General features: G+C 31.8%; 4 protein-coding genes across 4 annotated transcripts; all 4 read left to right on the top strand.

The window, feature by feature from the left end:
- Positions 1–103: 103 nt before the first annotated feature.
- LOAG_02822 (transmembrane protein 55A) lies at positions 104–1,880 on the top strand (the record flags this gene model as incomplete). Its single annotated transcript, XM_003138359.2, has 5 exons — positions 104–499; positions 687–889; positions 1,061–1,165; positions 1,366–1,456; positions 1,776–1,880. Exons 1-5 carry the CDS (start codon positions 215–217, stop codon positions 1,878–1,880), a joined length of 789 nt encoding a protein of 262 aa, XP_003138407.1. The 5' UTR covers positions 104–214.
- A 2,673-nt stretch (positions 1,881–4,553) lies between these two features.
- Positions 4,554–6,792, top strand: LOAG_02821 (osgep-prov protein). Its single transcript, XM_003138358.2, has 7 exons — positions 4,554–4,627; positions 4,724–4,855; positions 5,195–5,410; positions 5,513–5,589; positions 5,708–5,921; positions 6,152–6,288; positions 6,426–6,792. The coding sequence occupies exons 1-7, from the start codon at positions 4,559–4,561 to the stop codon at positions 6,592–6,594; spliced, it is 1,014 nt and encodes a 337-aa protein (XP_003138406.1). The 5' UTR covers positions 4,554–4,558; the 3' UTR covers positions 6,595–6,792.
- A 324-nt stretch (positions 6,793–7,116) lies between these two features.
- On the top strand, positions 7,117–8,496 carry LOAG_02820 (hypothetical protein; the record flags this gene model as incomplete). Its single annotated transcript, XM_003138357.1, has 3 exons — positions 7,117–7,189; positions 7,669–7,825; positions 8,325–8,496. The coding sequence occupies 3 exons, from the start codon at positions 7,117–7,119 to the stop codon at positions 8,494–8,496; spliced, it is 402 nt and encodes a 133-aa protein (XP_003138405.1).
- Positions 8,497–9,336: 840 nt separating this feature from the next.
- Positions 9,337–11,103, top strand: LOAG_02819 (hypothetical protein; the record flags this gene model as incomplete). The annotated part of the gene is made up of 3 exons (XM_020446137.1): positions 9,337–9,472; positions 10,748–10,883; positions 11,003–11,103. Exons 2-3 carry the CDS (start codon positions 10,748–10,750, stop codon positions 11,101–11,103), a joined length of 237 nt encoding a protein of 78 aa, XP_020303484.1. The 5' UTR covers positions 9,337–9,472.
- Positions 11,104–11,545: the final 442 nt, after the last annotated feature.

Here is an 11,545-nt window from a genome sequence, read left to right as displayed (position 1 = left end):
AATGCTATGAAATTTATGAAAGCCATTTTGTCTTCATTTTTTATTCACTCTTCAGCACCACTCATTTAACATGTTATCAACGAATTGAACGTTTCTTCACAACTTCTTCTGTCTACCTGGCAGAAGTTCTGGAAATTCGTTGATAACATGTTATCATCAAAAAAAATGAATCGATCGTTTTCAGTATCCGAGTTGAAATTGGAACGGGCAAATAATGAGCGATGTAAATGAGCATGAGGATAACGAACGTTCACCGTTGTTAAGTAGTGAAAGATCAACAATTACTCCAAATTATGAAGGTGTTCCAAATCAAGGTACAGAAACTATTATATCGGATGAGCCGGAGGAATATGTTAGCCATGAAGAAGAACATCATACTGTACCACAAATACAGCAAACAGTTTCGCCTGCTTCCGGAGAATCAAGCGAAGCATCCAGACATACCGGTCCAACCGTTGCATGCCGTGTGTGCTTAGCTACAATTGTTATCGAAGGCAAGGTCAAGAAGTTTACTTTTCTTCAAGATTTTTCATCATTTAGTGAAATTTCTTTTTTATTACTTATTAGATTGTACATTAACACTATTTTGAGATAGCATAAGGCAGTTTGATAATGCTCAGTCGAATTTTAGCTGATATTTTGTGATATATTTATATTTTTTCTTTGGGAAGCATTTTTTTCTTCAGACTAGACAACATGTAGTGAAATGTAATCACTGTAATGAAGCAACACCAATTCGTGCCGCACCACCTGGTAAAAAATATGTACGTTGCCCGTGCAACTCTCTTTTGCTCTGTAAAGCTTCTTCAAATCGTATTGCATGTCCACGTCCCAACTGCAGACGTGTTATCACATTAGGTGGTAGTGCACCGGTTGGTACGGCTGTAAGGTATGTGCTTAATTCTGTCATGTTTTTCAATTGATTGTGAACGGAAAGTAAATTTAGATGAAATTTCATTCATTTTTTTGGAAAGAAAACAGTAAAGTTACGTGTCATGGAAAAGTTCGCAAAAACTTTAATGGCTATAAATGGTATCCAATGAAATTTTGCATTTTATAGAGCTCCAGCTGGAACATGTCGAGTTCTGTGTGCTCATTGTCAAGAAATTTTCATGTTCAACACACTTAATGTTACCGTCGCGAAATGTCCACATTGTCGGAAAATGTTAGTTCACTAAATTTAATTCGAAAATTTTGTCAGTTCCAGTCGACTTTAATTTTTTGTTCTTGTTTTAGCCAGCCGTTGCATTGATAATAAGAGACGTATAATGGATATTATCGAAAAAAGAAGAGTAGCTGTAGTCTTATTACTTTGTTAGTTGATGGTTATAAGCATGAATAAAGATGAGTAAGTGAATTTTGTAGTTCATCAGTGGGTCGTGATTATGCTCGTAATAGAGCAGTCTTTTTCGTCATTTGCTCCTTGTTATTCGTAATAGCTGCACTTGGTTTAATGGTGAGTTTTTCCTTCATCCTTTGCAGTTTCTAATATCAAGCTTTTTCTTCTAGTAGTTTAGATAACAAATGTGTATGTATCAGAAAAATTCACTAACAAGCTTGATCTACAAATCATTTCAGCTCATTTTTCTTCGTTTCAAATATAGGAATTAATTAATTAATGCATTCCTCATCTGTCAATATTATTAGTTTGAAAGATGTGCAAACATTGACATATTATATAAAATATGCTTCAGGCATTTGTGAGATCGAGCAAAGTGTTAAACTTCAATCCTCTGGATCACTTTTACTTTTTTTACTAATGATGTTTTTTCTAGATAGGCACATGGCATTCAGCGAAATCTGCACCTTTCATCTATTTCACATGGTTGTTTGTCATTGCTATTGCATTGTTTTTTTCTTCCGTTTCGCATATTTTGTAAAACTGAAAACAAGCACAATTGTTTCTCCATTGTAATTAAATACGGTTAATCATATGTCTCTCTAAGGAAGATATAATTCCGATCTGGCTCTGAATGATTTTCCATGCCTTAATCATTTTTACTTGTATCCGCTTCAGCTCTTGCTGCTTCTCTGGGGACTTACTGAGTCTCCTTTTTTTCAGTTTCCAATTGTATAAAAAACATAATTCATATATACACATTTTTTTCTATCCTCTATAGATTTACTGTGAAGATTGTTTTCCTTATAATTAGTCCAAATCCTGCACAGATGCAGTGATTTTGCTAGGCTCATTCTCGAGAAGAGACTTATTATTATCATCATTATTATGATGATAATAATAATTAATAAAAATAAAAAATTAATGAATCATCATTATTGTTGGAGCAATTGAAACTTATTTCTATTTTAACATTTTATCGAAAGATTTCTTATCACTCCCTTAGATGAAATTGTGCAACATAACATATTATCATAAATGCTCCATTTCGGTTTCGATTCCAGCAAAACAATTTGCAAACTTTTTTTGCTCAGTTTTTTATACACTCCTCTCACTTATTCCATACTTCTAAGCATGATGTGATACTGAGTTCACTATTGAAGATTTAGTAATGTTTAAAAGATGAGCTTCCTTTAAATAAAGTAATTTCTCAAAAAGAAAAATCACTGTATTTATATTGCTTGTAAATTATTCATATGAGTTTTAAAAGTGAGACTTCTGTGTGATACAAATGTTTGAAATTTCAAATTTTCGGTTATTTTTGTCTCAAATATGTTTTTAGGATTTAAAAAATGTCGTAACTTGATTGGGATGATAATTTACAACACAAATTCCGGTATTGCTGCCACTTCTCTCATGCTACTGCATGCGTAAACTTTGCGAAAATACGAAATAACTTCATAAATTATTATCGTTAAATATTCGTGAACTGTTCCCTGGCAAACAATCTCAAAATTTCCCTTTCAACCATATTTTGTTGCTTTTTGTTTGTTCAACTAAATTTCCAACCATCAGGTATATTTTTCTAAATTGTTGAAATATTTTTAATTTATCGCAGGGAATTAAATGTCCATCATTGTTTCCTACCCGCAAGGGTGCTTTCTTTTGTGCAACAATTTTTAGTGCTAACGAAATTTTGTGATTTCTTTTCAGGCAATTCACTAAATTTTGATTAATTTTTCTATCGTTTTTTTTAATTTTTAGTTTGTTTAAATTTGCTACTAATAGACCATATTTGTATCGGATTTATTTCATTGCTTAAGCATTTAGGCATTTCTTTCCTTCTTTCATCTTATTTTATTTCATGTTTTGTTATCATCTTCCGCCTAGCATAAACTGTGACACAAATTGTGTGATTATTTTTGTGCAACTCAAATAAATAAATGTCAATATTAAAAGATCATTTTTTGATGACAAATTGATGTGGAATCGTGAATTTTATATTTCAAACTAGCAATTGCATAGTTTAAAAAGAAGAAAAAATTCACGTAATAAATATTTCGAAGGTTAAATTGCCATAATATGGTTGAGGAAACTTCAAGAAATGATTTTTTGTTTACTCTTTGTTTGTCATATTCAACTAACACTTCGAAGGACGTGAACTAACTTAAGGTTAATGATAACATTCTAGGAAATTATTGACAGCTTGTGGCAATCATGTTACGTTAACTTAACGAAGTGTTAAGCGAAAATAATGGTTTTGATTTGCCAGATTGGGATAACTAAAGGGAAGACATATTCAAAAATACAACTCTTTTTTTTTCAGTTTCGTTCATTTTCACTGCATTCATTTTATATGGTGAATAACCGTTTGTTGGTTTTGCAATTATATAAGCGAATTTTACGGAAATCCGATAGTTTTATATATACGGATAAGGAGTATTTCTGCGAACGGGTTTATCGAGAATTTTTTTCAACAAGAAAGCTACCGGTAAAAAGGCAGGACAACTTATGCAGGTTTTAAATTTCTTACATTTTCAGTGAAAGGAAAATACTGCTCGTTAGTTCTGTTTTCTAAAAGTGATCTTCTGTTTGCTGGGAAATGATTTAAGAACGAAAACTCAGTGCTGTGGTTTAAAAACTTTTTATTCTAATTCAAATTATATGTATGACGTGATAGGATTTTTACTTTATTGAAGGAGTCAATGAAAGAAAAAGTAATTTTTGTTTTAAATAATTTAGAATGGAAAATAAAGGACTGGTTGAGGAAGACAGTTAATTCCTAGCAAATCTAAATTTCATCACCTATTTTGACTTGATCTTTTTAAATTTAAAATGGTTATCAGATATAAATCTATGAGATGATGAAGACTAGTGTTTTCTTCTTACCATAGTTCTAACTGTTCTTGTTTTTTCATCGAATTCGTTATTTACGGGCTACGAGAGTAATTAAATAATAAATTATACATTTAATTGTTTAATGAAGTACTTGCAAATAGCTTTCCTTTACGCTAATAAATAGGAATTCTGTTATTAATATTACATTCTTTAATATTAGAATTAATGTTATAATCCCCTTTGCCCAGCAGGTTTTATTAATATGTATTTTAAAAACATTCTGCATGAAAAATCTTGTGTGATACAGCTACAGAAATCTTTGTTTATCTCAGAAAGGCGAACAATTGTTGAAATTGGATCGATTTTGTTGACATATAAATTATGGTTTGCATATTGGGAATTGAAAGCAGCGCTAATAAAGTTGGTGTTGGGATTATTCGTGATGGCAAGGTACTCATCTTTAAATATTATTACTAACTTTTAATTTGGTGCAACTTTGTTGGTTATGTTAATTTTCTCGGTATGCGTTTATACATTTATGCTTAGGTGTTGTCAAATCCTCGAGCTACTTATCATGCTCCACTTGGTCAAGGATTTCGACCACCCGAAACAGCAACACATCACAGGCAAAATATCGTTCGCATTGTAATTGATGCTTTACAACAAGCCGATATCAAAGTAGATATTAATAATAGAAAAATGTTCATTGTATTGTAATTTACGTAAGATCACATGTCATTGACATTTTTGTTTTATATTATCACTATCTTATTGAACTGTTAAAAAGCTGTAATTATTACACACAAAACCATCGAAAGCATGCGATGGTATTTAAATATTATTCATGACTTGACTGAATTACTTGTCAAAAGTTTTGTTAACAGTCAGTGAAAGCCCAACAAAACGTTTTGTGAATTGACTATATTGGATATGAAAGTAGTATGACATTTTTTTCACATTTATAAGCATGACTGATGATTGGCATTAGTCAATACACGACACTGAGACTTTTTTCAGAACCCGCAAAATGAACTTGATGGAATTGCTTACACAAAAGGACCAGGAATGGGTGCTCCATTGCAAGTTGGTGCGATTGTAGCGCGTACACTGTCGCAGTTATGGTCAATCCCTCTTTACCCAGTGAATCACTGTATTGGCCATATTGAAATGGGGCGTCTTATCACGAAAGCTGAAAATCCAGTGGTGCTATATGTTAGTGGAGGTAATACTCAGGTATGTTGACTTAGTGAATATCGATTGACATTTAACTGATTTTCTTTCACATTTTATTTTAAATTTAGTAAAGATGGCATCACTCGGCTAGTTTCCTTACAGGTCATCAGTTATTCTAATCAGCGTTATAGGATATTTGGTGAAACGTTAGATATTGCTGTTGGCAATTGTCTGGATAGGTGTGTTTGATTCCATTTTTTTTTAGCAAATTCATTTTGAAAATTTCAATTCATGTAAATGTATTTCTTGTTACGATAAATTTCAAAAAGGCATATGAAATCAGTTATGCCTCTTCAGATTTGCGCGATTGGTGAACCTTCCAAATGATCCGTTTCCGGCTTACAATTTGGAACAGCTTGCCTTGGAAGGGAATAAACTTATTGCTCTACCATATACAGTGAAAGGAATGGATTTATCGCTTTCCGGCATACTTTCCTATGTCGAACACAAAGGTTTGCAAATGATTCGAGCTGGTGAATGTACTGCAGCTGATCTTTGTTTCTCTTTGCAGGTTAGTCGAGCTTTACAAAGTAATGAGGGACGGTTATCGAAGTTTTTCGTACGGAATTTTGTTTGAACAGCAAGGAAATGATTTCCTTTTGAAATTCATTGATTAATTTTTTGAAGGAAAATTCACAGTATATAGTTTTTTTCTTCTGTTGTCAGGAAATTTGTCATTAAACCTGCATTCCTTTGTTAAAACACTTCTTGTTTTATGAACTATTTGAAATTCCTTCTCAGGAAACAATATTCGCTATGCTAGTGGAAATCACAGAAAGAGCGATGGCGCATTGTGGTAGTAACGAAGTATTAATCGTAGGTGGTGTTGGTTCCAATAAGCGTCTTCAAACGATGATGTCAATTATGGCCGAACAACGGTAAACAGTTAGTAAACATATAATACAATCATTTCATCTGAAATGATTGTATTAGACTATACGAACAGTTAAGAAGTAGTTTTGGAATCAAATATGCAGACAAAAAAGTGTTTCCAGTTTATCACTTTTTTTTTTAGGGATGCAAAACTGTTTGCGACAGATGAAAGATTCTGTATTGATAACGGTGCGATGATTGCCCAAGTCGGCTGGCATATGGCAAATGCTAAAATGATAATTGCTCTTGAAGAGTGTAACACCACGCAACGGTTTCGCACTGATCAAGTCAATGTTGTCTGGCGCGAATGATGGGATTATAGATTGATCATCAATGATCATCTCAGGAATCAATCGATTTTTTTGTTTGAGTCATTTGTCGGGGAAAAATTTTCTTGCTGCATGACTTCCATTTATTTTCTGTGTGCTTATTATATTAGTGGTAAACTTAAAATGTCCAGAATATAACCTCCGGCCTGCTGAAATTTATTTAATTCGGTTATAATCGGGTGGTAAATCCGTGAAGTGAGATTGCAGTCGAACTTTTCATTAGCAGCTCATTAATAACCTGATTTCCTCCTGCCTCTTAATTCGGCTGATTGTTTCTGACGATGTTTCTGACGATATTTGAAACGAACCATTCGAATACATCTCTATTTCCGGTAATGTGATTTGGAAATAATGCTTTATTTGCATTTGACTTATCCATTTGTTGTAGAACTAATGCAAATTTGGCTTTAAAATTCAACCTAATTATTCGCTGTTTGTATATATATATGCAGTTGAATCATAGAAACAATCTGCATTGTGTTTCTTTCCATTTGATTGCGCTAAATGGTTGATTTTGGATTGTTTCATTCTGGAAATAACTCTGTTTCGGATATCTCTGTGACTTCACTCCTTAATTGTGGGTGTTATCCATCTGTTTAGTCTGAAGTAATAGTCATTATCTGGTGATGTATGGAATAGAGTTTCGTCTATCGGTTTCGTAAATTATTAAGCACAATACAATTTTGCAAAATATATTTATCATTTTTTTTTCACGGAAATAGTAAAGTGCATAATGATGCAAAAATTTTTGACCATATAACTTGAAAATTAGTATTAGATATTTCGAAGTAAGCTTAATCGTATTTTATTTGTTCGTTAATTGGGCTTCAAAGGTTTATTTTTACTTTTATTAGATAATCTAAAAGTTATTATTGATCTGTCAGTCATCTTTATTTATACTCGAGTTTGATTATAAAATGATAGAATATGGATAAAACAAGAATAAGAAATCTCTAAATTTATTCCCGATTATTGTTTATCATTCTTTAACTTCAACAAATTGGTCGCAGTATTAGGCATACAAAACTAACTTTGTTACATCCGCAATATTTTTAGTTCGTTCATGTTTGGAAGCAGCTGAGCGGTATTATTTTTGGCTGCTTGTTCTCCTAATCCTTCCAGCCGTTATCAGTTGTTTTTCATTAGCAATACTGTTTGCCACCATTATTCATGTTCGTCGTTTGAAAAGTGTTACAGAAGCCGTCACCAGCAGGTGAATGTCTTCTTCACATTGAAATTATTCAATTTTGTTTATTATTCATTAAATTGTGACCAGATTTTGATCAATTGATCAATTAGTCAATCTTCTGTTCATTAAGAGTTCATGAAAGTTATTCACTTTCTACACTTTCTACACTTGACCTTTTCATACTTGACACTTGGTTTTTCCTCTTGTTTTTTTTTCTCGTTAATCTGATGTGATCAGGCTTGCATAACAATTTCTGGTCTCAAAAATTACAAATGAATTTTTCATTTGGCAGCTATCATTTTAAATTGTTCTCTTAAATCATCCAACTATTTTGAATTGGTGTTTAGATCATTTGTTGAAGTGTTTTCGCCAAGTTGGGTTTTATCATAGTTGTTGGAAAATATTTAACATTTCAGGAAAAAAAATTCGAAATTATGATGATTAATTAGAAATTTGATATTGCTGAATGGATATGATGAAAGATTTATCTTCAAAACATTTGAAAAAATATTTTTGCTTATAGCACCCACTGGTTGGCAAGAACGGCGAGTCGGGTTGGATTAGGTATTAGTGCGCATAACGCAATAATGGAATATGCGAGAAAGAAAAATCTGCTCAAATTAATTCCAAGCATTGAACCCAAAAATGGTGATTTGAATGTTCCTAAACTTCGTAATTCTGGTGCACAGTTATAGTGAACTTGACAATGATGGCATATTTTGCGATGTGTGAATTCATTTTTAAATTTATACTTCCATCATTTATTTATGCTTTAAAATATTCTTAATAGAAGAGGAAGGGTTGTATAAGGGATTTGTTCATTTTTTTTTTTTTTATTTAAAAGTTGTTTGTCTCTTTCTTTCCATCTTCTGTAATTGTATCTAAAAAGTTTATTTTTAATGTTCGCATTTTTATCGATGTTCTATCAATTATTTATGTTTCTTTCTATATAACAGCGTTAAATTTTATGATGAAAAGTAACGTTGCCTTCCTATCCATCATTTGTTTTCACTTTCGCAAATAACTTTCTTTTTCTTGGAAAACTCGAAAAGTTCTTCCGCTATATAATAGGTTCAATTATGTTTGTTCATTTCAATTTTTTCATAAAATTTTCATTATTAAACGATTATAATTTGTCTCTCTAACTTTTCTGAATAATTTCAAAGGTAAATCCGGTTTAATACCAGATAGTCTATTCATGTCTATGGTATAAGTTGATATAAGTTGATTATTTGTCTATCTCAGCATTTCTATATGATGCTTAATATTCCATCAATTGCTACCAAAGTATTCGATGGATAAATGTACTTTTCAGGACAGATAGATGGGTAACTTGTATACAGTTAAGTCTTGGATAAATGCAATCAGATCGTGAATTAAGCTGTAATACAGTTAGGTCATTTAATATGATAGCGTTGTTGTGCTTACTTCAACACCATCTTCAAAAGATCCATTGGTAGCGTCTTGATGAATCCTGACTAGTAATTATTTGTGTCATCTCAAGTAGTGATGTTAATCACCTGTTAATAATACCAAAATTTCAGTCACTAGAGCGGAAAAAACGAGCATAATTTAATTAACAATTGCTGATAAGTGTTGCTCAAGAAGGGTCGAAAGGCAGTAGGTCAGGACCGCGGTGGCCCTTCTCGAGAATGTTATGCGGTACTGCTGGTATTTCCCAATTATCAATTATTAACTTACCAATTACCAATCACCAATTGTCAATTTAAACCAATTATGTAGAACGATTATTACAACGGGTATAGTAATAACAAACATGATTCAACCTAATCTTTCAGATTTTAAAAAGACAAGCATATCGTGAAAAAAGAGTAAGAAGATGAGGGATATTATTTTTGTTCGTTGTAGAAGCAGTCAAGTTTTAAAGGAATGACAGAGTACCGGTATTGTTGCGTGTTCGAAACGTACAGCAGTTTATCCTTAATATTGCCGGATACCAAATACAGTAGGAATAGGTTCAAATAAATCCCAATTACAATAGAATGACCCCCAGAATAATACCAGTAGAACAGTGGGAGAAATTTGTTAGTGACTAATGTGCCGGGAAAAAAAAATGAATGTGTTAAGCTGAGTTAAGTTGACTTATGGAATCAACGATGAATGTTAGAATTTCTTATGGTTTACATAAGGAATGTGTGAAGAATTTTTTAACAATCATTACAAATTGACAGTATTCTCACAGCTGCAAAAGAAATCTACATATCAGTTTCCTTTATATGAAGAGGGAATTGTTTGACCAGATGTACAGCTTTCTCATATCTGTATCTTTGTATATAAAATAAAACCTTGACAAATTAATTTATGAATCCTTCAACATCAAACATTTTTAGACGATTTGATTAGATAACTGACTCATCACATTGGATATGGGAAAACGTTTTATATTTTATTGTGTAATGTGATGCATCGTTTATCTAGAAAATATTCTGTACAACAAATACCTTATGTTTTAACATACTACGATTTTTTTTTCGGTTTTTCCGAATTTCAAAATTAAAAATTTCTTATTTTATACTTCGTCTTTTCTCTTATGCGTTCATTTCTCTCGCTATTTTTGAAGTTGAACTTTCGGATGGAAGACTGGAAGTTTTGCATAATTTATGAAATGATTGATATCTTTCAAGTCAAAGTTCAAAACATGCCGTGTAACACTGAACAGTGTAAACCGTCCATATTAAACTTTTGTATAAGACTTTATAATGCAAAAAATGTAGGTGGTAATATCTTGTTTACTGGCTCGAAAGATGATGATTTAATAACTGTTAAGGGTTTGATTTCAAGCTTGAAATCAAACATCATCATCAATCAGAGTCTATTTTATATGTGAATTTCTTCAAAAAAGATTTGTGATATTTCCCAGCTGTAACTAAAATTGATATTTTTATCACTAAAGTGAAGGACAGCAGTTTATCTGTCTTATTTTAGATGGTATTTAACCGAAAGAAAACTGAAGGTTTAAATGAACTGAATACATTGTTGAATGGTCTCAAATGTCGCACCGTTATCTTGTTTACTGGCTCGAAAGATGATGGCAAGAGTTGGTGTCCAGATTGTGTTCGAGGTTTTTCTTTTTTACTCATTTTTTTAAAAATAGTGCTACATATTTGTATTGGTTTAACAATGCTTTCCAGTTTCTCCCCTTTTAAAAATCAGGAATTCCAAATTCGTTACTTATTTTAGCAGAACCAATAATCGAGAAAGTCATTGAAGAAATTGTATCTTCTGGTGATTTGGATACGGACTTTACATTCATCGAATGTAGTGTCGGATCACGGACATAGCAAGTTTATCTGTTCCTTTTTGCTCGAATAACAATAGTTCATACATTCCTATTCAAAAAAAAAATTTTTTTTAAATTCTGAAATCCTTCAGATTTATTCACAGTTATACGCTTACTCGAATAAAATATTTATTATTCGTCAATTAATGTAATTATTCGTTAACCAATCGTTAGTTATGCAATTTTAGCTGGAAAGATCAAACAAATGGATTCCGAACTGATGAAAGATTTAAATTAAAAGAAATTCCCACATTACTGGATTATAGCAATAAGGTTCAGGATATTTGTCACAAATTTGACCATGAAATTGATTCTCGATAAAACAATTACCTTTGATGACTATGTAAAATAAAGCCCTTTTATCACTTCTAAAACGAGAATGAAATTCTGGTAATTTCAGATATTTTATTGTATTTGTATTTATACATAACTGCATATTATTT

Source organism: Loa loa, assembly GCF_000183805.2.
Source record: "Loa loa unplaced genomic scaffold supercont3.84, whole genome shotgun sequence".
In the NCBI taxonomy this organism is placed as follows: Eukaryota; Metazoa; Nematoda; class Chromadorea; order Rhabditida; family Onchocercidae; genus Loa; species Loa loa.
This window is presented reverse-complemented; position numbering and strand designations above follow the sequence as displayed.